Source organism: Vanellus vanellus, assembly GCF_965231255.1.
Source record: "Vanellus vanellus genome assembly, chromosome: 2".
Taxonomy (NCBI): Eukaryota; Metazoa; Chordata; class Aves; order Charadriiformes; family Charadriidae; genus Vanellus; species Vanellus vanellus.
The window spans coordinates 65,430,703-65,458,467 of record NC_138906.1 but is presented as its reverse complement, the minus strand read 5'-3'; the positions used below and the strand labels follow the sequence as shown (position 1 = coordinate 65,458,467).

General features: G+C 36.8%; 1 protein-coding gene across 1 annotated transcript in view; it reads left to right on the top strand.

Annotated features, from left to right (window-relative positions):
- SLC9A3 (solute carrier family 9 member A3) overlaps window positions 1-27,544 on the top strand; it is a gene marked incomplete at both ends in the record, with an annotated part of 49,970 nt that extends 22,426 nt beyond the window's left edge. Inside the window, 15 exons of the mRNA XM_082499679.1 lie at window positions 1,339-1,641; window positions 7,210-7,370; window positions 9,399-9,477; window positions 10,962-11,139; window positions 12,017-12,237; window positions 14,286-14,488; window positions 15,279-15,368; window positions 15,842-15,912; window positions 18,723-18,852; window positions 22,063-22,178; window positions 22,752-22,881; window positions 23,394-23,570; window positions 24,145-24,220; window positions 25,830-25,943; window positions 27,297-27,544. Coding sequence (XP_082355805.1) covers window positions 1,339-1,641; window positions 7,210-7,370; window positions 9,399-9,477; window positions 10,962-11,139; window positions 12,017-12,237; window positions 14,286-14,488; window positions 15,279-15,368; window positions 15,842-15,912; window positions 18,723-18,852; window positions 22,063-22,178; window positions 22,752-22,881; window positions 23,394-23,570; window positions 24,145-24,220; window positions 25,830-25,943; window positions 27,297-27,544 — 2,297 coding nt within the window. The remainder of the gene's footprint in view (window positions 1-1,338; window positions 1,642-7,209; window positions 7,371-9,398; window positions 9,478-10,961; window positions 11,140-12,016; window positions 12,238-14,285; window positions 14,489-15,278; window positions 15,369-15,841; window positions 15,913-18,722; window positions 18,853-22,062; window positions 22,179-22,751; window positions 22,882-23,393; window positions 23,571-24,144; window positions 24,221-25,829; window positions 25,944-27,296) is intronic.
- Window positions 27,545-27,765: the final 221 nt, after the last annotated feature.

The window sequence follows — 27,765 nt, the reverse complement described above, 5'->3', positions numbered from 1 at the left end:
TTGCATTAGCATTGTAAAAGCTTCAACACAGTTCTAGGCTGATGCTCAAACAGGAGAAACTCGGTGGCTTTTAGTGGAGTTTTCTTCCTAAAGTAAAACTCATGTTTTCAACACTATATAAGTAAAATCCCATTTATTGAGTCAGTATCACAAAGTGCCAGGGTTCAGACCATCTGGGACATACCAATATTTAAGATAAAATAAAGAAAAAGCTCACAGAGATCCTGAGAAAGTCAATTATCACACCTGTGCTTTCTTATTATCAAACACCCTTGCCATCTCCTCCTTTTTCAAGTTCCAACTTGCTTTGTAGACTAGACTTCTCTTTGTTCTTCTCTCTGTTTTTTTTTCTTTTTTCTTATACCCAACAAGTGTGCTATAAATATATGTTGCCACATATATTTGCAGTTTTACTTGCATTTCTGTCATCTTGAACAGTCTATTTTTAATGTCTTCTCCTTGCCATCTTTCTGTCTTTTTAGATTCACTCATGGGTCTCTAATTTTCTCTCCCTCTAATTATTGGCTAGTTTAATAGTCTTACCACACTATACCATTACACGTTTTTCTATAATAGATACCATATACTGTTCACCTTTATTAATAAATTTGACGTATTTCTGTAAGACACAGATTTACGACACTGTTTATACAAAGTAGCCTGTTGCTGAACCATTTCCCATGAATATATCTATGTCTGAAATAGGCACCATTAAAGCCCCCATTCGTCCAGAAAATCTCTGCATTAACTGAAATGCTTACTAGGAAGATTTTGAGGAAAAGGCCCAAGAGGCCTCTCCTGTGATTCCGCTCCTGCTGCAGGCTACATTGTCATATACTACTATTCATACATTTAAAAATAGTTGTCTTGAAACTAGTTCTTCTTTCAGCATTCTTCTCCCATCCTTCAATAAACCTGCTAGTACACTGACTATTTTTAAAGACAGATGTTGGGAGGTCAGATGTGTAATATTAGGTACGGAAATAAACCATAAAGTCACACATTTCCAGCACTTCTACCATTTCTTTTCAGTCTTGCACTTACTGCTTTGCACAGAACACTGTCTTTCCCTAAACAGATCTTGTATGGAGAAGATAATCCAATAAAAGAAATAAATGTCATGAAATATTGGTTTCATATAAGTTGAAATATGCTGGATAAGATCTGAAAATCAACCTTTTTCTTTTATTTTGTAAGTGGCTGGGTTCCATGCATGCTTTTGGTTCTAATTACAATGCAAGCAGGAAGTTTGTGTGAAGTCAAAAACCTAACAAGAGTTGTTGCTCAAATTGTTTCTCCAGTCCAATTCTGACTAACTGTTTTCCTCTTTCTTTGCAGTTTTCCAGTTGTCCCACAAAGTCACTCGGGTGGTTCCAGAGAGTGCTCTACTCATTGTTCTTGGTCTCTTCCTTGGTGGCATTGTATGGGCAGCAGACCACATTGCCTCCTTCACCCTTACACCAACTGTATTTTTCTTTTATCTGCTGCCCCCCATTGTTTTGGATGCTGGATATTTTATGCCAAATAGATTGTTCTTTGGAAATCTTGGCTCCATCCTTTTGTATGCTGTCATTGGGACAGTCTGGAATGCTGCCACAACTGGCTTGTCTCTCTATGGTGTCTATCAGACAGGAATAATGGGTAAGTTTGATCTGTGAAGGCACAATTGTGAATGCTAATGCATGCCAGCTGTTAGATGGGTGATAATGGGTGATACTTTACAACTTAACAACTCTTTTCAGCAGAAAAATCCAATTTTAATGGGAGCAATTTGTAATACTTTTATTGAATTTATGAATTATCTGAGAAATCTTCTCTGAAGGAAACACAAAAGAGTTTTGAACCTGTGTCTCATATTTCCCTGCTCTAAATGTGTGTATACACTCTCAGGACAAAGCTCAGGATTCATCCTGCTAACGGACATCTGGACAAAAATACACTCTGAAAGGCTTGTTTCCTTCTGCTGTGATAGAAACCTTCAAAGTTACTGTGAAATGGTACTGTCATTCTTCAGTCAGTTTTAATGTTAAGTAAGCAATGGTTGTTGAGTGGGTATGTAGGCATGAGAAATCTCTATTTTGTCTTCTGAGGCTGGAAATTGTAACAAGACTTACAGAGCCAAGTAGCACGTGTAAGACACACTCTGTCTTAATTATACTACAATATAAGGACATGGGGCTGCTAGAAGAGGCACAGAACCACAATTCTAATCTCCTCAGCAGGTGTGGCATATGCATAAGTTATATACTGCCACTTGAAGAACAGTAATTCACATTGTATGTGGATTGCATGTGTTTTGAAATGGGCATCCTATATGCTTTTTTAGTGTCTGTACTGAAGAAGCTGAAGAGCCCTTCTAGACAAAATTAGGTTAGTGAGTTCTAGAAAGTACCTACAGGGCACATCTGAGCTGCTGAGAGCAGCAGAGATATAGTGTGCTGCTGTGCCTGTGCACTCTGCCCATTTGTTCTTGGCGATTGGTGCTGAAACCCTGGATTGAGTGAGTAGCTACCAGACTGCAAGGGGTATGTTGTGTTGTATGAAAGGCTCAGCAGCTAGTCATGGGGCTGTTTTCCAAACACAGTGGTGCAAAATTGACTCAGAGAAATTTACCACAGACTTCCTTTTCAGTCCAGATAAAAAGATTGCCTGAAATGTCAGAACCTGCAGATGTTGCAGAGAACATTTTTGTGGTGAAGAATGAAACTATTAGCTCATTATACCAGAATATAACACTGTCCAGCACAGGGAAGTAGCAGAATCTGGGGCTGGGTTCTTTGAAACTGAGCATAAGATTGGGATACCTGTTCCACCCATTTTGAGGGAAACCTGTGTTGTCCTTATTTGAAAATCCCGGTATGAAAGAACTAGGCCACAGACTTGTTCATATGAAACTCATCTTACATAACTGCAGATGTTTGTAATATAGTCATCTATGATGGACAGCCATGGTTTAACCCCAGCTGGCAACTAAGCGCCACACAGCCACTCACTCACTCACTCACTCACTCACTCCCGCCACGGCAGGGTGGGTGGGAGAGTCAGAAGAGTAAAAGTGAGAAAACTTGTGGGTTGAGATAAAGACAGTTTAATAAGTGAAGCACAAGCCGCACACACAAGCAAAGCAAAAGAAGGAATTCATTCACTATTTCCCATCGGCAGGCAGGTATTCAGCCATCTCCAGGAAAGCAGGGGTCCATCACGCGTAATGGTTACTTGGGAAGACAAAAGCCATCACTCCAAACATCCTCCCTTTCCTTCCTCATATCCCCACTTTATATGCTGAGCATGATGTCACATAGTATGGGATATCCCTTTGGTCAGTTGGGGTCAGTTGTCCCGGCTGTGTTCCCTCCAAGCTTCTTCAGTGTCCCCTGCCTTTTGTTGGCACACCAGTATGAGAAGCTGAAAAGTCCTTCACTGCTGAGCAACAACTAAAGTATTAATGTGTTATCAACGTTATCCTCATCCTAAATCTAAAACACAGCACTGTACCAGGTGCTAGTAAGAAAATTAACTCTATCCCAGCTTAAACCAGGACATAGATTCAGCTTATATCTTAGATATTTACCTTACTATAACTCACATTTTATAAGTAACATGGGTGACAGCTCAGATGCAGACACTGTTGACTTTTATATGTAGTTAAGAAGTTTTACGTGCTTTCAGCCTGTAGGCACAATATATTGCATCCACAATTTCGCATTTATAGTTAAATACCGGTTTTCAGGAACAAAAAGGATATTGCTATTGCAACAGATTGGACAAGGATTTCTTTCTTTAAATATCCAAGCTGATTGGAATGATTTGTAAGTAAAAAATTTGACCAAAATATTTTATTAATATTATGTTCTGGGAAATATAATGAATGATAACTACTTTAAAAAATGTGTTGATAAAAATCTTTAAAGGAAAAGCCTTGACCTCTTTATGACATGTGAAATGGAAATGTCAAGTGGTTTCCTGAAGATTTTATTTTAAGTGAAAAATCCATTTATCTCTTGCTCTCCTCCCAATTTGTAAACAATTCTCGAGTAACTGTAAAAGCTGGATAAGATGGCTATATACTCTCCTTAATCATTATGGAAATCTTTCAGTGACAGTGTATACTAGAACTCTGAGCTTACAGTTAAACAGGAGAATCAGCCCCTACCACAGGTCACAGCTAAAGCTCTACAAGCTAAAAAGATGGATGTTAACAAAGGCAAACAATAAGCTGACATGCCTGGTGAATTTAAAAGTTTAGAATGAGCATTAACTGTGGGGACTTGTCTTTACCATCTAGACACACTATAACTCACTCGAGTTCTAATTTCAGCTATGGAAAAGGCAAGAGAAGCCTGTCCCCAATTCAAACTATGTCATTCTCCAGCAAAGCTAAGTAGGACTTTAAAATATCTACATGACACATACTTACTAATCCACTAAATACATTGTGTTGACCTCCAAGATGTCAGCAAGATCTGAGCACCACACTTTGTGAAAAGCTTTGCTGTTATTACTTGCTGAAGATAGGAGAATGCTGAGTTACTCAATAACTTCTTATGAGAAGAATTCATAGCAGCCTTTGGTTGAAGTTCTGTGGCATATTATTGTTTCTACCCCACTTTTTCTACAATTGGAGTGAATAATGCTAAAAGTAATATCATTAAAATGTGGGAATGTATATCCACTACAGACTAAGATGAACTAAAACCAAATTACTTCCAACTTTACTATTGAATGGGCCTGTAGTAGTCTATCAATATGAGAGTGCATAATCCAAATTGGATTACATTGATTTCCTACATAAACATAAACTCAGCTCTTTGCATTCAATATCCTTATAGATATTATAATTTGCAGAAGAGAAAAATAGAAGTTGACAATAACAAAGAAATCCTTCTTTAGAAGTGAAATTAAAAGATGAGCACCTTAGCTATTAACTAACAGCCATACCAGTCTGCTTTCACAGAACAGGAAGAAGTATCTAATCCTAAGTATTCCTGGCTGATTGCTCCTAACTGTTCACCATCTGCTTGAGAACTAACACATGCCACACTTCTCTGTGGAATAATTGTGGTTGTGACTAAATTTTTTCCTGTACAATCTAGGTCATAGCGACAACAAGCTGAGTACGTGTAGAAGTCTTAAACTGGTCCTCGTGAACTCAACCTTGTTCAACTATTGCTGCTGGCAGCTAGTCATTCCAGACTCTAGTGAGCTGGAGGAAGTGATGGTCATATATCACTTGGAAGTAACTTGCATTATTAGTCTATATAAAAGTCTGATTTAGAAACCCCATGTCTCTTGGCACAGATTTGTGGGAATTATAGATGTGTCCTAACCTTTCCATAAATATTTGCTCACTAGCTTTGCAAGTCTTCGAAGAATGTACCAATGATTATAATTGGTAACATATAAAAAAGATAAGCAATCTCAGTGAGCCAATTTATTTTAAAAGTTTACGTTCTATTGTACCCTGGTATCTGATAGTTATTGTCATTGGGCTTGTTCCTTCTTTAAGCATGGCAGAGAAGGACAACATTTGATGGAACCATTATTTAGATTCAGGTTCAAGGCTGTTCTCAATTTTTGGCACAGACTTCAGCTCTCTGCTTCACTCCCTCTTTCACACTAAAATGGACAGATTCAGTCCTCATTCACAGCCCAATATGTCCAAAAGTGAAGAAGACTATTTCTCTTTTTGAAAATATAAAGTAGTTATATGTCTGTGCAAACTATGAATTTCTGTTTTCAGGGCCTTAGCAAGGTCCCTATAAACTGTATGGAAAACATAGTAGATCCTCTGATTGGCAGACAGCAGCTAAGAGAATATGTACTTCTGCAGCTCACCCAGATTATTGGCCATTGTCGTGTACAACAGGATGTTGTCTTAAGTAAATATGCCCATGCCATTTTGTATCAAAAATACTTGGAATCTAGTTTTTGTTTCAATTACCTTCCAAGCACTAAACATTCTGGATTTGAAAAATTATCTCATAAGAGTTCTTGCTAGAGGAGTGGCCATGTTGTTCTGGAATTACCTTACAGGCAATATTGATCCTTTGGCTACAGCTGCTGACTGTTATTGTCTGACTCATGCTTCCAGATCATTTAATTAGATGGATTTCTCCCTCACCTCTAGAAACCATGCCTGATACAACTGTCCATTAATTTTGGGCATGGGCACTGTGTTCTGGTGAATGAACTCTCAACATATTCCTTCTTTGCTCTTCCTCATACAATTTTGGGCTTCATCACCTTTTAGTGAACCTTGCTTCCTCCTCCATCCATTAATGAACACAAAGGGAACTTTGTCGTCTACCCTTTCAAAAATCAGTTCCCCAGAAAAAAATGACTAGAATACCACCCTTGGCTGCATGAAGAGGGTAAATTTTGCAAACTATTTAGGAAGCTGAGCAAAGCAATCTTTGTGGCTCTCCCTTTTCTGTTACTTTTAAAATGATAGTGATGCTTGTCTCAGTTTGTTTGCATAACTGAAAAAAAAAAAAAACCTTAATAACTAGAAAAAGATAAAAAATTTAAATAAATACCAGGTTACTTTGTCACCAGAGTTTTGTAGTTCCAAAACTTTTGAAATCCCTGCCAAAATTCCTAAGGGGATATAGCACAAACATGTTGAGGTACATTTTAGTCCATCTATTTTTATGGTCCACTTGTGGACAATTTAACAGTGGCCTCATGAATCATAATTTGGGAATAAGTGGCTTAACCTCACCTGTCAATGAATGTCTACTTGAAAAAGGAGGCCAGAAGTGCTGTTTAAGTGCACTGAGTGCAGTTAAGCCCCACTGTAGCAGAACTATTTTGGAACATTTACTTCAGGAGTACTGGTATATTCCTCCTACCATCTCAGTTATCCTGAGATAATTTACTCGTTAGATAAACTATACCACACACAAGTACAAGTTTAGATTTGCCGGTTTAGATCTGCAAATACTTATCTCAAGTGCCTTGCCATAAGAACAGGACTGTATTGCTCCCAGAATCAACTTTGATCCACATGGGCCAATGCTGGTTCCAACAAAAGATACAAGATGACACAATGCAGAATTTGTTAAGTAGTCTCTGTGTCATGCTTTCCGGTTGATGTCTTACAATCCCTATTTTCAAGGATTTTGCATTATCTGTAATATCACAGTCTGTCATTACTATAGATAATACAGAGCTGACTCTGCTTATACTTTGTTTGCTTTGTTTTTGAAGGCCAGCTGAATATTGGACTGCTGGACTTCCTCCTGTTTGGCAGCTTAATTGCTGCTGTTGATCCTGTAGCTGTTCTGGCAGTATTTGAAGAAGTCCATGTCAACGAAATTCTATTCATCATTGTTTTTGGAGAATCACTTCTGAATGATGCTGTAACTGTGGTAAGTAAATTATATATCCCAAAGTCACCCAAACTCTAGAGGGTATCCTCTGAAATGTATTTTCCACTTAAATGAAATACTGTGTCATCTGTGTCTATCTACTCATGGGCTAGTGTAGCATAGCTCATGGTGTTCTCTGACTTGCTTACAACCAAAGATTAAATGTTTGAGCTTTCGAGCCCATAAATCTCATAAAAACATGCAGTCCTGAGTTGGATGAGCATAAGCATGGATAAAGTTTCCAGTGTGTATGTTTTATTTGCCTTTGCTGTTCAAGTACAGCTTTCATGATTTACTGAAATTAGTTTCAGGGACTTTAAGCTTTCCTTTGCTGTTGTTTTTTAATGCACATACTCTTTCCTGCATATTTCCATCATGCCCATAATTTATATGCATACCTTAGATACATAGACAGTGAGAGAATACTTGCCAAATTACTTATGCCTGTTCCCTCTCTTTTACTTCAATTAGATGTTTATCAAACAAATAAAAACCAAAAAGCTATTTTGGGAAAAAACTTCAGAAAATTTCTGATTTCGTTTGAGGTTTTTTGGTAACATGTTAATTTCTGGGGTTTCTTATTTAGAAAGAAAAGGAAAACTTAATAAACTTTAATAGACTTAAACAATCCCAAATTTCTACAGATGTTTTAATTTTGATCGAAACACCTTTTCTTTTCACACAAAATCTTTCTGAGAATAAAATAGTCAATAGTTTTATAGTACAGCGCTAGTGGGCATGGACCAGGAAGTCCTATGGCAGAAAGATGATATGCAACTAAGTTGCTATAGAGCTTCAATTTGCTTCTTGGATCATTTCCTATTCCTGCTTCTACATATTTCCAAAGGAGGGTAAGACATGTCCGCAAGGCTCAGTGACTAAATTTTTTGTAATCAAGGCAGCAAGGCATTGCAAGGTCACTGGCAGCAGCCTAACTGTTCACATGAGGTTGAAAATGCCATTTAGGGCCTCCAGAGAAAAATAATTGCCTTTAGATATCAGTCTCATTAGTAGTTTTGGGGTATTACCAGGAACAAATATTAAAATAAAACATTGATGAACTCAAGTATCAACATCACTGGCTTTCAGAAGGAAATGAGTTTTTTTTTACTGTGAAATGAATACAAACACTCACTCTACAAATAAAGGAAAGTTTGATTGATGAAGAAAATTCAGAAGAGAAGAGTAAGCATGATCAAGAGTCGGAAAGCAGAGCCTATGAGAAAGTTTGAAGCACCTGGAGTTCTTACCTTGGAAAAGGAAAGACTGGAGGACAGAAAAAAGTGGATGATGTAGCATTCTTTAAATGTAAATATGTAAAAGATTATGGTTACAGAACAAAGTAACCTGTATGCCATGACTGGGGTAAACATGATAAAAATTAACTAGTTTAGCTGCAACAATGAAAACTGAGAGAACCATAGTAAAGCTCTCCTCCATCACTGGAGGAATTAAAAATAGATTAGACAGGCACGTGTCAAGAATGATGCTTGTACAAACCTCCTTAGGCAGGGGTATGGATAGGATGAATTCTTTACTTTCAGCACTATCACTGTTAGTCAATTATTTTTAAAGCTTCAGTACAATTATTATAGTTTATCCTCTTCTATGTTCAACTTATTTTATGTATGTTCAACCTATTTCAATCCAGTATCTTATTATTAGCATCTTATTATCTTATCTTCTTTATCTTATACAGTCAATTAAATAACTCTGCCAAATACCTATATTTTAGAGTGAGAATTGCTTTAGAAAACACATCTAGATATAACAATGCTTCTTATAGATAGAAATCATATTGAAATAAGAAATGCAAAGTTTTTTTTCTTAATAATATTTGTTTCTTCTTGCTCCACTGCATTTTTTCCATTTGAAAAACTAAAAAATCTGCAAAATCTTCTCCCTCCACACAGAATTTCCCTCAGTCATATATAATTTCAGAATTCATAATGTTGGGGCCCATAATGATATTATTTTAATTGGCTTAACTCAGGAGCAAATATTAAGTTAGTCTACTTTTCTTTTCAGGTGCTGTACAATGTGTTTGAATCTTTTGTTACAATAGGTCCACAGAATGTGACGGGGATTGAATGTGTCAAAGGCATAGGTGCGTAGAATTGAATTTCATATCACATCATTGATGTACATATGCAGACTTTTAAACAAAATGTTATTATTATGTTATCAGTAACTGTAATTTTTCAGCCCTTTCCCTTGTCACTCATATTCCTACACTCCTGTGGTATAGATGAACATCCTAAGAAAATAAATAAGTGAATATTCCTGAATATTTGGGGAACTTAATCAGATTTGTTTTCTTCTTAGGAGCCTCAACAGATGTGGAGTTCAGTTGTTAAGACCACCAAACTTTACAGCTATACATATTTTCTTTGTATTTTATAACATGTCCTTAGTTTCAGCCTGTGTTCTACCTGCCTTCCAGGAAAGTTTAGATTGCGTATGGGCATGCTCACTCCTTATCACTGATTGCCATCAAATAATGTTTGCCAGTGACAATCAAGAAATGTTGTTTACCTAAAAATTTAGTCACTATTTGTCCTGGTTGGAGCAAAACAGGACTAATTTCTCTTCTAATACTTGGTAAGACTGCACTTTTAGAAGACTCTAGTGTCTGAATTTGTGAAAATATTTACTTTGTAGCTAGCTATGGTGTATGGGTTTCAAGGTCTCAATGTTTTTCGAGCTCTCCAGGTGCAGGGATGAGAAGGAACGAGATCTGGGCACTTGACCCAAGCTGGCCAACAGGATTGTTTCCTACCACGAATGTCATATTCAACACAAATTAGAAAGTTTGCTGCGAAGTGCTCTCTCTCTCCCTTAATGGCTGGGATCCAGACAACTTCTTGCCCCAGTGCTGGACCCCTGAGGGCTTTCCTTCCTCCCAAAGTCATAGCACTCGCAGTGTCCAACATTTGCTGTCCTCTGCAGGGAGTTCACAACTTCCTACTGATATAATTGGCTGAGTATAATCCTTGCATATTTTATATTCGTATCGGGATCAATACTGGTTCTTTAGTGTTATTAATGTTAATTATCTAGTCTTATTCTATTAAATCTATTTATATTTCAACCCCTGGGTTTTCTTGTTTCTTCCTGATTGCCCTTCCCAGTTGGGGAGAAATCATTGGGTGATAGAATAATTGTCTAAACAATGACAAAATGTTGTGGGTTTTCTCAAACCATAACACTATTTACCATTCCAAGTATGACATGATACTACATTATCTTATGAATCAATGTTTTAACAGTGACTTTTGCATGTTCTATATCATGCTTTTGGAAGAGCATTTGTTTACAAAACATGGGAAAAAAATTGTTTAAAGAAATGTAGTGGGTCTTGAATAAGCCTAAAATGGGGAGTCTTAACAGAAAGTAATCTTGTTTTTTTTCTACAGAATGCTGCAGTCACATACTAAGTGCTCCAAAGCAATTAATCTTGTTGGATTTTAGAAAAAGATTTTTGATGTGTCCTCCAAAATTTTCTCTGATTTGCTCTCTGTACAATAGAAGAGAACTAGTTCAAACCATTGTATTTCTACAATTTAAGTTGTGTTTGGTTTTGTTTTTCAGTGTCATTCTTTGTGGTGAGCTTGGGTGGGACACTGGTTGGCATTTTCTTTGCATTCCTGCTCTCATTGGTCAGTCGTTTCACCAAGCACGTGAGAATCATTGAACCTGGATTTGTGTTTATCATTTCCTACCTGTCCTACCTCACAGCAGAGATGCTTTCTCTTTCTCCTATCCTTGCGTAAGTCTCTTTTTATTACTGCCTGTGAAGGGGCTGAGAAGGGAATATAATTTTTAAAAACATTGAAAAGAAAGACCTAAATTATATAGGCCAGCTATAGAATATGACACTCATGAAGTTTATGCTGAATATTACTCTTTACACTGCAGTAGATTATAGTTTGCATGTACTGTCATTCAGTCTTGAAAAGCAATGCGAGTTTTCCAGTATCTGCTGTACAACATGAGAACTTCCTTTGCAAAATACAGACTTGACTCTTCCCTCTGTGATTAATAATACTTCAATAACTAACAGTTGTCCATTTGTATTGACATCTTTCCCTATAATGTGTAATTAAACCAATATTTTTCTAAGGCATTATGTCAATGTCCATTATTTGCTGCTCTCACTGTCTTGACTGGCCTGTTAAGGTTTGCCTAATCTTGCCTGTTTGGGCTCTGTGATCTTTCTTCTTTTAGTATCCATTAATTCCTGGAATACATTTCTTCTCAGTTTTGTTTGTAGATGCTACAGTGAGTATATTCAAGATCTGAAAATCTTACTCCAAACAGATCACTAGTTTAAGATCATGTCTAATGTAAACAAGATTTAAAATTTTGCATGTAAAGCAGTATGGTAATCTGAAGAGAATTAAGGTTTGTCATGATCTAATGAAATGCTGTCTTCAAAACTCTTGGGGTCACCTCAGGATGAATGTTTGAGATATGCTTTTTACCTAGATTAGACTCCACAATGACTCCAGAGTGTATTTTTTCTTAGGAATTAATGGTGGGTTTTTATCACTATGTGACAGACAGATGGAAATAATATTAAATACTACTAATACTACTACAAATATTTTCTGAACAATTGCTTCTTTTTTTTTTTTTTTTTCTAGAATAACTTTCTGTGGCATCTGCTGTCAGAAATATGTGAAGGCTAACATATCTGAACAATCTTCTACAACTGTAAGATATACCATGAAAATGATGGCCAGTGGAGCAGAAACTATTATCTTCATGTTCCTGGGAATTTCAGCTGTAGATCCAGATATCTGGACTTGGAATACAGCTTTTATTCTGCTGACTCTGGTCTTCATCTCAGTATATAGAGTTATTGGTAAGGAGATGATTGTCTTCCCGTCCTTGCATTGTATTGTTGATGTAATCACATATTCCTTTGGAGAAAAAAAAAAGTTAAAAAAATATTTGGAGCTCTAGACTTGTTCTTTTTAAAATACTCTTTTTATTTTAGTTGAATTTATTGTGGGTTTTGGTTTAGGAGGGTAGATCTCTACAGTAAGTTTCATCATATGCTGAAAATATAGTAGGATTTCACTTTTGATGATGAGTGAGGATATGACTAGCCCAGCAGTTAACATAAATCACCCAGTGGCTAACCTTTGTTGACCCAGCACGTGGTATTGGCAAAATCTCCCAGTGAAATGGACTTTGTTTTTTAACTTGCAGCCTAACAAAAGATGTGAGTCCTTCCAGGCATATCTTTCCTTCAGCTCTTTCAATTTGGTAATAAAGAGATTGTCTTAAGCTAATTTTATGGTTGACTTCAGGTTTGAGACACACAGTGATGTAAGACTATACATAATTACACTGCAGATTCTCTATCTTAAGAAATAATTCTCAGGCGCTGGTGAAAAACTGAGTAAATAAGACTGTGGCAGGTAGGGATTATCTGCTGTCAATATACTTGGGCTTATATAAATTTGCAAACATTTCAAAATACCAATGATGATTTGCCCAACCACGTAGGTCTGCTATTTAATCACTGTTTTGTCAAATAGCAAAGGGTCTAAAATCGCAAAAAAGGCACAGAATGAAGTCCTTCTAGAGAGTAACACATAGTGTGTTGGTGTACTTACATCTGGGACTAAATTAAACAGGTTTATTTGCCTGTTTGTCTTGAGTTAAATTCAAGTGAAAGGTAACACATCTATCTAGCCAGCAGTTTTCCTAGACTATATTCTTATTCTGTCTAGAGATCCCTGGGCTGAATGAAGGGCCTAGCATCATGTCCTCCTTTCTAAATTGTTTGTAACCATTGTTCATTTAGCCACCGCTCAGTAATTGCTGATGTGCATGAGGTGTTTAAACAAGTTTCAGTATTTTGACTTCGTCACTTCTTGTATGAGTGGCTAACTATCCTGTAATAAGTGTGATCAATAATTAAATAGTACATATTCAGCAATAACAATATGCATCCATTAAAGCAACTGAGCTTAGACCTGATGATATTGGGCCTTATATAATTGCAGCTCATACCCTTGGAGGAGTCAGATTGGTGGCATGAATTAATTTTCAATGTTCCCTCCATGAGAGGCCTTGCTGACAGTGATATACAAAAGACACTCTGCCCTTAACACAAGTTCGAAGTTCTCCAAAAAGAGAACTATCTCTTTTGTACTACTGGTTAACAGTCCTGGCCTGCTGCAGTGGGACACACGTGCTGTGCCACTCTCAGGAGTGGTGAAGTTGTTTTTCTTATCTGGGAGACACCTTGATTTCTAGAGCTTTAGGTCTCCTACAGCAGGAAGCATCTCACGTGAGGACTATACAACCCTTCAAAAGACAATGACATAAATCTTGTTTTTAGTGATTTGTAAAGAGTACTGCACTTAATCCCTAAATCAACACTGTTTCAACCCATTTCTCTTTCTGCTAAAAGACCCTGTGCTTATCACTGACTATGGTGCTAGAAATTCTATTCTATTCTATTCTATTCTATTCTATTCTATTCTATTCTATTCTATTCTATTCTATTCTATTCTATTCTATTCTATTCTATTCTATTCTATTCTATTCTATTCTTTCAAATTTCAAAGGTCAGCACACAGCAGAATTTCACCTGTAGTGCCTATGTCAGAGAGCAGCACTCTCAGAATAGGTGCTGGCTTAGACAAGAAGCTTCATCTAATTCCTTTGGCTAAACATAAAGGGGATGGTACCAAGTGGCCCTGACCTCCTTGGCAGTGTAGCAATACAGAGGAAGAAGTAGATGGTGTAAATAATTTGTTATGAAAGCAGATTGGTGGTACCATTTCTGTTACACAGTTTCTGTTACACAGTTTCTGTTATACAGTTTCTGTTACAGTTGGGATATTGACATTTTATAAGGGTATTTCTAGACATGCTGGCATTTGTTTTTTATAGGTGTAGTTTTACAGACATGGATTCTTAACCGCTACAGAATGGTCCAGTTGGAGATAATAGACCAAGTGGTGATGTCATACGGTGGACTACGTGGAGCGGTTGCTTTTGCTCTTGTTGTACTTCTGGATGGAGACAAAGTGAAGGAAAAAAACCTGTTTGTCAGCACAACTATCATTGTTGTGTTTTTTACTGTTATTTTCCAGGTAATTCAACTTCTTAAGCATGCTTCTTGCAAGGAGAAGGAGTCCCCCAAAAGTACCGACTGCTTAAAGCAGTTCTCAAAGCATAATTGAATTTGTAATTTTAGTAACAAAGATCCTATTTTATGTTTTCATATGGCACCACAAGGGACAAAACACAATTTCCTCTGTGCTAAAAAATGTTCAGTCTTAGCTGCTTGGTATTAATAGCACTCAAGTTAATATCAAGTTAACATCTTTCATTGCATGTGAGTAACTATAGGGAACAGTCCTTTTTATGGGCAAATACAGTCATTAAGTTGATCCACCTGAGCCAAAGACCTTGTTTTAAAATATAACAGTAAGCAGTGGGACAAGAAAGTATTTAGAATCCAAACAAAATAGCACTTTCTGGATGAAAACAACAACATTAATTTAAATAGAGATATGTCAGTATATACCAGCTTGGAATTTTTTCTCAAATTTATTATAGACAGTTTAATTGTGGTCACAAACTCCTGATATGCACAGAAAATACCACATTCAATGGTATGGGAAACACTTTAACCCTTCCACTGCCATATTTTTCTTATAGGAGATACATTTTTCCACTGGATGGTGTCTTTTCAAACCTTTGTAACAGCAACTGAGGGTACTATGTTACCCTATCTTCTAAAGGGGACAGAAATCAACTGAAGAAGTATGAGAACCACCATATACCATACAAAAATGCTCTATTTCTCTTCAACAATGACCAGCTGGAGAAAAGTCTAACATAATTCCTAAGTATTTATCATCATGCTTCAATCCTTAGGGACTGACTATCAAGCCTTTGGTACAGTGGCTGAAAGTGAAGAAAACCGAACACAGAGAGCCAAAACTGAATGAGAAACTTCATGGCAGAGTAAGATATTTTACAAGAAAGATGTCAAAAGAATGGTGCCTAATTCTACTCTGAGGAAAGTATGGATTCCTGAAACATTTAAAGAGAAACATAAGGGAAATTTTTCAACTGACTTAATCACCAACACTAATAGTGGCTGATGTACTTCACAGGGCAGAAATGGGGATGGTAAAATGAGTCGAGAAAAAGAGTCTTAAAATTGAATGTTAAATTGTGGGCTTAAGTACCTTCTTGCTGAGACCCTTGTAATTCAAGAATAGTTAGTGAATTTGTAAAGAACTGGTTAGAAAGCTCACGACCTTTGAAGAAACGCATATAGTAGTTAGTATTTCTGTAAATGGTGAAAAAAACCTGCTTAGCAGCAATAAAATTATTCTGCATAGTCACTTGGTCTAACCTGACAAAAATTGAGCTATTTTCTAATTATGCCTTTTATTTCTGTAAAGATATTAATTCCACTTTCACTTTCCTAGGCCTTTGATCACATTCTTTCTGCTATAGAAGACATTTCTGGACAAATAGGACATAATTATTTGAGAGACAAGTAAGTAGTAACTAACTTGGAATGTTGAATTACTGCTAGGAAATCTTACCTGTAAATTACGACTTTTTGAGCCTGTGAGTTTAGGGACAGCAAGGATGTCAAATGTAGTTTAAAAGGTTGTATACTGAAAATACTAGAAACATAACAAATGTGAAAACAGTTTATTTTTGTTCCTTACAAGTGGAATCTTTTATTTTTCTTCCACAGTTCAGATTAGGCCTTTACAAATGCTCAGTTAGCATCCAGGAATCAGCTTCTCTCAAGATTTGAGAACTGGCCGTTTGCACAAAATTTAGCCTAAAATGTTAATGTTGGTCCTTCTCTGTAATACTTCATTTCATTTTATTTCATTTGTGTGTGGAGACACTAAAAAAAATCAACTTCTACTGTGCTAGTTTTTTATCCTATTTCTGCAAATGATGTATTCAACACCTCTGAAAGTGATGGCAGAGGGTGCTTTGAAATTATGTGGATACTTTAAAACCAATAATGAAAATTATGGACCATTTCCATCCTCCTCTGTTTATACTTGATTCATCATGACAAATCACTCAGCTGAAAGTTACAGACATCATTTTCTTTAAAGTACATGTGAAGAGTACCATTTTGATGAGCTGACTTCCATAATCTAGATGAATAAACATGAAAAAAGGATATTAAATGTGGACATCTTTAAAAGTGTTAAGGTTAGGCAGTTCTTTCCCTGGAGTGAGGTCATTTCATAGGTACAGTCACAGTTCTGACCAGCTAATGTCCAATGTGCCCTTGTGGCCAAGAAGGCCAATGGCATCCTGGGGTGCATCAAGAAGACTGTGGCCAGCAGGTCAAGGGAGGTCATCCTCCCCCTCTACTCTGCCTTGGTGAGGCTGCACCTGGAGTACTGTGTCCAGTTCTGGGCTCCCCAGACAGGGAACTGCTGGAGAGGGTGCAGGATAAGGCTACCAAGATGATTAGGGGACTGGAACACCTCCCTTATGAAGAAAGACTGAGGGAATTGGGTCTCTTTAGTCTGGAAAAAAGACGGTTGAGGGGGAACCTGATCCATGCTTATAAATACTTAAAGGGTGGGTGCCAGGAGGATGGGGCCAGGCTCTTTTTGGTGGTGCCCAGTGACAAGACAAGAGGTAACAGGCACAAACTTGAGTTTAGGAAGTTCCACTTAAACATGAGGAGGAACTTCTTTACCTTGAGGGTGGTAGAGCACTGGAACAGGCTGCCCAGGGAGGTGGTGGAGTCTCCATCTCTGGAGACATTCAAAACCCGCCTGGACGTGTTCCTGTGCAACCTTCTCTAAGGTGTCCCTGCTCTGGCAGGGGGGTTGGACTAGATGATCTCCAGAGGTCCCTTCCAACCCTATGATTCTATGATTCTATGATGACTCAACATGTCAATTCCAATCCAAAAGTCATGTGGCTGCATCAGCTTTCTGCAGAGCACTCCTCTAACCCTTGCTGAGAAGCTGAGTATATTAACTTAGGTTTAGCTTTATGCTCATATAACTATACAACTTCTAGGCTGGAGCTAGATTGTGTTCAAGCTCAAGCAGAATTGCTCATCTTTCTGTGCCCAGTTACAGGGACAGTTTCCTTCATTTCCTTTTGCTCTTAGTTCATTTATGCAGTGAAGAATTTTCATGAGGCATCCCAAATAGAACATCCTCTTTCTTTCAGTGTAAATTTTTAGTTTACTTTTTGGGAATGAATTTCGGCAGGCTACAGGCAATACATCCCCAGTTTTGAAATACTGTCTTGAAGATGGAGATAAATATTTTTAAAGTGGCAGATTAGAGTTTGACTTCTTAGATGTTAGAAAGTAATCTCCGTGAGTAACAAAAGAAGGAGTAGCTTAATGTAGATTCATGGTTGAATGTGTGGTTTGATGACTAATGTATTTTGAATGAGACCACCTTAAGTCTGCGTCTTTTGGACTATATGTACCTAAAAGTGCTGCTTCCTCAAAGAAATGGCAGCCCCTAGCATCCTCAGTGATGTGCTCAGGTGTGATAGCTTGAATCAGAGACTACTTGTCAGATGTTCTGGCTAGAGAAGAGGAATAGTTATCAATTCTGTGAATAATTTTTAATAAAAAAAGGTTTCAACAATCTGAATAAAAAGTCATAAACTCAAAATAGCCATTGAGCAAGATGGATAGAATCACTTTGAATAGTAGTCTCCAAAGTTGCGTCAAGAAAGTCTTGAGGAAGGTAGATGGTATCTTCTGGAGGTTAAATAGAGATGGCAGATATCCTACTATCAGATAAGCTTGGCAGTGTAAATCACAGAAAATACACATCAAATCTATCCCCCAGAGTACATCAATGGCCCTCTGTAAGTGCTTTTGGAAGGGTACTGTTGTCATGAACTGATTTTCTAGGCTGGCTGTCCTACGATACAACTGGGGAAAAGCAGATTCCCTTCGAAAGAAGGAAAGAAAATTAAACTTTTAGAATGAAGCTATTAAATATAACAGTGCATAATCAGAACTGGAAAAATAAAGTAGCATGATCTCCCAGAGTATAAAATGTCGTAGTGACTCTGAAATGAGATACTGTAACCATAGCACTCTTGCTGTTGTAGCAGTGTTTGGTAAGTGAACCTATTACATGCTTTGTGACAGCTGCATAGCTCTGTAGCAGGCTTTTCCTTCACTTTCTTTAAATGCTAACTGAAAAGCTTCAAAACACAAATCCCTCACATTGCTACCATTTTTTTAAAGTGCTTAGCTCACAAAAATATCACTTATGCTAAACTAAAAATGCTGTGAAACTAAAATTGCTTGTTGCCATTAACACAGTTTGTTTAAATTATCAGGTGGTCCAATTTTGATAGGAAATTCCTCAGTAAAGTACTGATGAGAAGGTCTGCTCAAAAATCAAGAGACCAGATCCTTAATGTTTTCCATGAACTCAACTTGAAGGATGCAATTAGCTATGTGGCTGAGGTACTTATGAACGCTTGTTGACATATTATAGCATAGTTTGGGTTTTGTTGTGTGTTGTTTTTTTTTTTTTTAATTTATAATATAAGCTAAAGTCGATATATTGCAGGAGATGTCTAAAAGAAAACTATTTTCATTTCTGCTCTGTTTTTTTTTTCTAAATGTGTTTTGAGTCTCAGTATCACCTGTTTGAGTGGCTGTAGTTCTTAGTATTATGCCTGATCCCCAAGTATGAATATATTATATTTATGTCAGCATACTTTTCTGTTGGATTTTACTGACTTTGTTTCTACATTCATTGCATGAAAAAATACTGTAATTCCAAAGGGATCAGGCAAACTACTGTCTTTCTAAATGTGTCAACAGTGACTGGCTTCTGCAGAACAGTGGTTCTATGTGATGACAAATCTGATTTGAAGAAGCTCACTTTCAAATGGTGTGGATATATGACCAAAGTAGTGGACTACTATAATCTCATTCTGCCAGATCAGAGTAATACAAAAAAATTGGGAAGGTTAACTTTAATTCAATGGAATCATAACACCCACACTTCAAAAATTAAAGTAATATACTACAGATATCAAACACAATCACATAATTGTGAAGTTAGAGAAACTTGAGACTTGCAAGAGAATAAATTTTTAAAGTTACAGAATGGAAGAAAGTTACTGGCCCTCTGCAGGAGTACCATTCCCAGACTGGAGCAATACTGACAGATTGTGTAAGAATTCCTAATCTTCTTCAGTATGAAACTGCCCACCTTAGTTCAAATCACCACAAATGTGCAGTATTCATATAGGGTAGCGCAAAGTTTTAAATGAAATATGTTAAACAGTGATCTTCGAAGTGATAATCTATCTATACCCGTAAACTCCAGGTGAACTCATTTTCACAGCTGCATGATATTATCAGTTAATTTCTATGCCTGATATTACTACTAATAATAATCTCTTTTCTTTTTTTGAAAATGAGCTACAGCTAGGCAGACTTCTTCCAGTGAAACACAGAATTTCAAAAATTGAATTCAGAAAATAAGAGGAAATTCAGAAATTATGTTAGTGTGAAAAATGGGGAGTGGTTCACAAGCTAAGTAAATACTTCCTTTTGAGATTTTGTAAATTGCCCATTCAGTTTTCAGACCATTTGAGCTCAAGAACTAATTTTCTTTCTCACAGTGCTTTCTGGGTCACAACTCAGAGGAAGAAAGTTAGATAATTACTTTAATGTTGATAAGCATGAGACTCACATTCAGATTCACTGCTGAATCTGTTCAGTAGATTCATTACAGTATTTTTTCTCTTTAACAGATGCTAAGGGCTCTATAGATCACTAAGCCATGCAGATTTAGCCCCAGAATCTTTACCCAATAATATCTTGAATGGCATATATTAATGTCAGATTAGGTTAGATCATTAATTTCTTAGGAGAGTTACCTTTTTCATGATACCTTAGTACAGTTCAAAACCCAAGGAAACTGACTTTTGCTACTCTAGTCCAAATACTATTTGTGTATATTTTGTCCTGCAGACAGATTCCATTGGCAAATGTCTACTGATCTATTCATAATAGATGTAGAAATTAAAAGTTCTCCAGGTCCTACAAAAGATTTGCAACATTGTTCCTTCCAGTGGAAATTAGTTACATTAATATGCTGGATTAGTCATGAGTTGTGAATTCCAAAGTCATTCCACCTTTCTCACTTTAATATATGTGCTTCAGTGATATACTACTGTAACAACTTTTCCTTGACTTCTGAAATATATCTGTGAACTAAATATCTGTGAATTACAATCTGACATTGAAATTGAAGCTGTTTCTTCCAGGAGGAGTAAAGATCTGCCTCCCCCAGCTACTCACTCTCTTCTCACTTGCAGGAAACCGAGGAGTTAAAACATTATTTTATAAATCTTTCTTTTTTCAGCTCTGCTCTTATGTTGCATCTGTACAATAAACAAGAGCTTAAGAGAATTCAGTCTAAACCTAAATAAATTCCTTACAGTTGAGAGGGGAGAGCCTAAGCCAGGCAAAATGAAAATAATCCAGAGCAAGTGAATAGAAGCAACTTAAAGTACAAACAGTTAATAACTTCTTCTGGCTAAAATTCCTCCACTGATGATATGGTATGATGCATACATGAAACATTAAACTTGATTTGAAAAGAAAGTCAGATGCACTTAAGAAAATTGATGGGATGATGCTCACCCAGCATTTACTTTTTTTTTCTCTTAAGTTTTCTGCCTACAGAGGCCAGCATGTACTTTTTAATGCGACTGATCTGATCATGTTACGTACTACTGTAACATGTATGTGGGCTACCACAGCAAAAGGAAACATTTGTTTGATTTCCTCTATGAATATGAAAATGTAAAGGGGACACAATACAGTTAAAGTTCGAGAAATGTAGATAAAATCTCTTTCAATACTCTGCAAAGAAGATGTTTTTTCTTGGTGTATTCTTTATTACAGTTTAAAATGTAGAGACCTGCTATGTGGTTTCTCTCTGCAGTGATTCAAAACCATAGATGGCTTCAGCCTATGTAACCATGATGTCACTCAACAGCTACCTAAACAAGAGATTATGCAAGCAGTAGGGAAAACTGTGAAGACGTAAATCTGAGCTTCTGTGACACTAATTTTAGAGTTGAGAGCAAATCTCATCTCTTCAGTATCTCATCTCTTTATGCTACAACCTCTTTCAAATAACCTTGTAGATTTCTACCACCACTTAACATTCGCTGCTTCGAGTCTGATAGAGAACAGAAAACTTAGTATTGTCTCTTTGAAAACACTAGTCATAGTGCAGTGATGTGTCGAGTCATGAAAATCTGCAGAGATATCCATATGTACTTGTTTGCAATGCGGTACAAAGTAAAAGGTCCATCCCTGATAGAGCCTGTGAAGAGAAAATAGTTAGATTGCAAAAGTGCAAGGTTATAATTTGCAAACAGATTGAGGCCTAAGAAACCACTCACCTTCTTAAAATCAATTTACAAAAGTGGAATAGTTTTTCTCCTAGCTTTGTTCGTTGGGATAGTGTCACTCAACATAAAGAAACCATAACCAAAAAGTGGTTTGTATTCATTACCTAAACACTTCTCCCCTACTTCTTGTGCCATTTGCTACAGCAGCCTCACAAATTATCTGCATTTTCTGATACACATTCTGCCCTAGGTGTTTACAGCTGTGATATGTCTTGTTTCTTTCTGTGGCCAGGGAGAACGTAGAGGTTCCTTGGCATTTATACGTTCCCCAAGTACAGACAACATGGTAAATGTGGATTTCAACACCCCATGCCCAAGTACTGTGGAAAGCTCGGTCTCTTATTTACTGTAAGTAATACGGACTAGTTGTGGGCGTTTTTTTTTGTTTGTTTGTTTGTTTGTTTGTTTTATATTATATTTGAGGAAATGGAAACTGTTATAAATTTTGAAAAATGCAAATTACAAGGGCTTCATTCACTACTTTTTTGAACTTCAATTACTCTTCTCTCCCACATAAAATGGGTATACTTACAGTTATATTGTTGCATTTTACACACAAACAAATTTTTGCAGTAAAGACTGGTCAAATGAAGTGGACATCCACATTAGATTTATTTCATGTGCCTTTTGTTCATCAACTGCTATAGACAGGGCTAGATATCATTTCCATGTCTGCTCCAGAAAAAGTCAGGAGAGACTCAAGGAAAAAAAATTCTTCTTCCTTAACTCTACCATGACTCTTTCACCAAACAGCCCATGTCATGTAAACTGATAAATTAATGCTACACCTACCTGAAAGACAAAAAACAATAATTTTTTCACATTTCCCATTAGGTATTTGCTGAGTCATTTTCATCTAGTTGATTTTGACCTTTCTTTTTTTTTTTAAAACTGCTGTTTGTGTGTTGTATTCTTCTTCAGGAGGGAAAAAGCTGGACCAGTTTGCCTTGACATGCAGGCTTTAGAGCAGAGGAGGAAAAGTATCCGGGACACAGAAGACACAGTGGCTCATCACACCCTACAACAGTACCTGTATAAACCCAGGCAGGAGGTGAGAGCAGAAAGCTGGCATTGGACTGTTTTCCAGTCTAAAATTAGGAGACGTTAGGATACAAAACTTGGGAGCAAAACTCAAAAGGAAAGAACTCATCTGCAAAATCTGCACCCTTGAGGAAGATAGGCTGTCTATATTCTTTCTCATTTATGAACATACCTCTTTAACAGAACTAGTGCCTTTGATTTCACTGGGCCCAGTGCGATGCAAAACTGGGTCCAATATAGGATCTGAAGCAGGATTAAATGTGTATCAACTGAAGTGATTCAGACACTTACAGGGAGAGACTTACTTGGAATGACAATCACTCTTACATACTTAAAATTCCTGGACTTTCACGGTGAAGAAAGAGAAAGAAAAATAGGAGTTTCATTAATTCCTTCAGACTAGCCTTTAGTTCATTCTTTTTTATGGAGTTGTTTACATTTGCATGACACTGAATGCATTGATTCAGGGCTTCCAGCTGTATTTCTAAATAAATGAATATTGTCTTCCCTTCCTGGCCACAGCACAAACACCTGTACAGTCGTCATGAGATCATGCACAGTGAAGATGAGAAACAAGACAAGGAGATTTTCCATAGGACAATGAGGAAGCGCTTAGAATCTTTCAAGAGTACCAAACTAGGAATAAACCATTCCAAGAAGCTCAATAAAATCCACAAGCGAGACCGGGGCCAAAAAAGGGTAAAATACTTTCACAAGGACCTAGATGTAGCTACCTATTATACAAACTAAGGGGTAGGGAGGGCAGGGAGAACTCTGAAGGATCCTATGTCCTGCATTTATATCTGTCCCTTAGAACGTGTTGAACTTAAAGGGCCTAAGCAAGAAGAGATTAAACTATGAGATAACTCAAAGGGCATCTTCTGACACTCTGCTTTTCTCTGTGCTTTGTGACTCTTCTTCTGGGTGAGAATTTTTGATCACTTGAAAACCAACAGACCTTGAGCAATACTACAACACTGTGGGGAGATGTTGCAGGGTAGATGTAGCAGGGTAGCACTATACCATAGAGCATTCCAGAAAATTTGCATGAAACTAAGAGGGAACATACAGCATACAAAGACCCAAAGTTCCTTTCTTTTCCTGTAGTGAGTACGAGCGTAGTGGGGAAACTAATGACGTCCATATTGAGTTTCAAGCAAAGATTACAATGGATTTCAGGGTTATGCTGCTAAACTCATGATTTCCAAGGGTGTCACTGCCATTACTATCTGATGATGGTAGTGTTTGTGGTAACTTGTTTGTTTTCTTTCAGAGAAACAGCAGTATCATACCAAATGGAAAAATACCTTCAGAAAATCCAGTACAAGATTTTACTTTGAAGGAAAAAGGTAAAAAGACTCTTAGACCAGTTTTATTAACTGCATTTTACCTATTACATGGTCAGTAAAGCATCACTGAAAAATTTTGTGATATGCAACATAGAAGCTGGTACAGTGTCTTGATGATTTAGAAGTTGTGTTTCTAGGCAGCCGGATGACAACCCAAATTTTAATTGGCCTTTTAACTCACATTTTTTTAAATATAATATTTAAATTTTGTAAACAAAACAATGCAGTGGCTAAAACATAGATGAACTTTCAGTTTCCTTCTGGACAAGCTGCACAGAGCAACTTTCACTAACATTTTTCTTTTTCATCAAAGCAGGATATGTCTGCCCAGGACACCATGCCATATAAAATTCAGTAGTTGAGATGACATTCTGATCTGAGTTAAGGTCCATTTATTAGAAGGGTCTGAATTCAGAGCTGATGCCAAGCAAGCACATTAGAACTCAAGGGGAGTGTAGCTTTGAAAGGAACACATAGTCACAGGCCAGTTTCATCAATGATTCACCCTTTATGCACAAATCTAACACACAGGTTAGTCTTGAAAGTGTAATCTGAAGCTGACCGGCCTACGGAACGTTCCTACCACAAGTTGGTTTTGCATGTAAAGCCCCAAATTCTTTCATCATGTTTTAGCCATCTTTTGGCATTGACATCAATCATAGCAAGATGTGATGGATGCTAATATGTTTTTTATGTAATTATAAAATAATACATATCAATTAAAAACTGAAATGTGGCTTAAAAACCATGGAGCTAACTATTCTGTGTTCTTTCCTCTGTTTATGCATGCAACCCCTTGATCTTAAAGAGAATTGAATTGAAGTAGAGAGGGATTCATCTTTTCTCAATAGCTCCAAGCAAAGATATTTTTATTTACATATATTCTTTGAATAATTTTCTAAGCATTGTTTTCCTTTGACTGACAGAGGCAATACAGACTGGCTGAATAAGTGTCATATTTGATAACCTTTTTGCATGGTAAGAGGTTTCCAAATACCTATAAGGAGGTCATTCAATGCAGTTAAAGTACACTGTGTATAGATGTCATCTTCTACTTAAAAAAAAGCTTCATTCGATGACAGTCTTAACAAGTGGTTTAGTAGCTGTCATAAAGCTGCAATAGAAGTAGCAGTGACCTCACTATGTTTGAAATCAGTTAGGATACTAATGCTGACGTCTGTCAAATGATTAAATGACTGGTCATTGTAATAGGACATTTGTCAACACGTGAGCATTTAAGACACAAAACACAGCAGCAGCAGTGGGGCCATGTCATAGGTTGTTTTGTTTCAGTCCCAGGAGAGCAAACTATCCTGTTAGCCAAAAGCTTAGCCAGAATGAAATCTCTCTCTATCATAGCACCAGATAACAATGCAAGCTGGAAACCTGTGCTGAATTTCTTGATGTAATTGGTATCTAAGCTGCAAATTCTATATACATTCACATTTGCATTTTGTGCTACGCCTGTTGATTAAATTTTGCCCGTATCTAGATGTTTGTTAAAGATGTATCTTTGATAACTCTCCCAGCATCAAACCAGCATGAAATAGCATTTTGTATCAGAACTGATACAAATCCCTAATCAAATTGGACTTTACATTTTTTCCAGATTTGGAGTTTTCGGAATCAGAAGAAAATAATGATTATGAAACTTTGCATCTAGGCAAAGGAGTTGATTTCCTGGCTAATGTGACGAAGCAAAATTTCACAGATACTCCTACTGGTAAAAATATTAATTACCTACAGAGTTGTTGTTTTCTCAAATGTTAAAAAAAACTATAAATGCTGCTGATTTAGCCTGTATTTTTTGTTTTGTTTTGATTTGATGTGTTCTATTAGAAAATATATTTGCTTAATATTAATGTTAATAGATAACAAGTTTTGGATATCTGGAGGTACGGAGAGCATCACATTTGCTACAGATAGAAGCTGTGAACATGATTGCCTAAACCAGATCTAAACCCACTAATTATTTCTAGCAACAGAAAATGTTATTTTAGAGTTGTCCTACCTCACAAGACCAGTCAATACTAGTCCTTTGGAACTGTCTGCTACTTGCATTTGAAGCACTTTGTTGTAATAAATTTCATGCTGCTTCTTTCAGGATGGATTTGTCCTCTTAAATTCACAACTCCTTCGGATCCTTACAGGTTTATAAAAGTCACTGAAATGGGCAGATTTGCAGCATTCCTAGAGCATTCATTGGATTTGATTTCCAGCCTGAAAGGATCCAAAATACCAGATTACAAGTGTATCACTATATATAACAGAAATTATATGATATAATTTAAAAAGTTTTAAAATTTAGTATTTCTCTTTAGCACTGTTGTGTTTGAATTTTCAGCGTGCCACTGTATGCTTCACAGGTAACATGCTGCATACAGTAAAGAAAAATACTTGTGTCTGTGCTTTTTTGGTAGACATGCAGATACAGCCTTTTCACTGTTCCGTGACAAATTCCATGTTTGAGAATGTATAAAGTCATCCAGAAATTGATCCAGAAATAAGCAGGTGGCAAGATGAGACTTAGACTAATTTTTAAAATTTCTTTTTATGTTCAAACACTACAAACTTCACATCTATATTAAAAGGCTCCTGTAACTTACTTTTGACTGTTCTGTGGCCTGCTGTAGTTCCCTCACACACATATCATTCCTTTATGGAGTTTTGCAGTTTATGCTTTTGCATTTTTTTTTTCCATCTTTTGTTTCTTTTTTATGGGTTGGATTTGAATTTTCTGCAACTATTTTATAGTGTGCTTTATTTTGCTTAAAATTTGCCAACTGATTTCTTCTTTTATTGATTTTATTTTTTGCCTCCAGACATCCCAAACATAACTGGATATTAGATATAATATCCAATTTTTCTCTTTAATAGAAATCCAATAGCAATAACCAAGGTAGAAAAAGCAACTTATGTGTGTGTAATGGTCTGTGTATTGGCCTAGTCACACCTATACTGGTGTGTATCAGCCTGTTTTTTCCACTATAGCCATTCTCCTTTTACAAAGAACCTTGCTGTATTCCCAAGAAATTACTTTGAATAATTGTATTTGTCACTCATGAACTTTTTTTAGGAATTGATAACCCAGTATTTTCAACTGATGATGATCAAAGCATCTACATGAAGTTCTCACCATGGTTATCTAGTGAAGATACTGTGGTACCATCACAAAGGGCCCGAGTGCAGATCCCATATTCTCCAAACAACTTCAGACGACTCACTCCATTCCGGCTCAGCAATAAATCAATAGATTCCTTCCTGCTAGCAGATGGCCCAGAGGACCAACCCAGATCTTTTCTCCCAGAATCGACACATATGTAATATTTTAAAAGATATTATCACCTTTATTTTTAATCAGCCTTCCTATCAACCCTGACTACTGACAAGTAAACTTACTTTTCTGATTTTTCTTCTCCCAGAGCATCTCTTTCCTTCCTGATTTCTTTGTACAACTGAACATCTTCTATTTTTCTCCAGCTTGAATAACAAAACATCTTCCTATTTTCCTTCTGCAGAAGAGTTATCCAACTATTTGGGGTCCA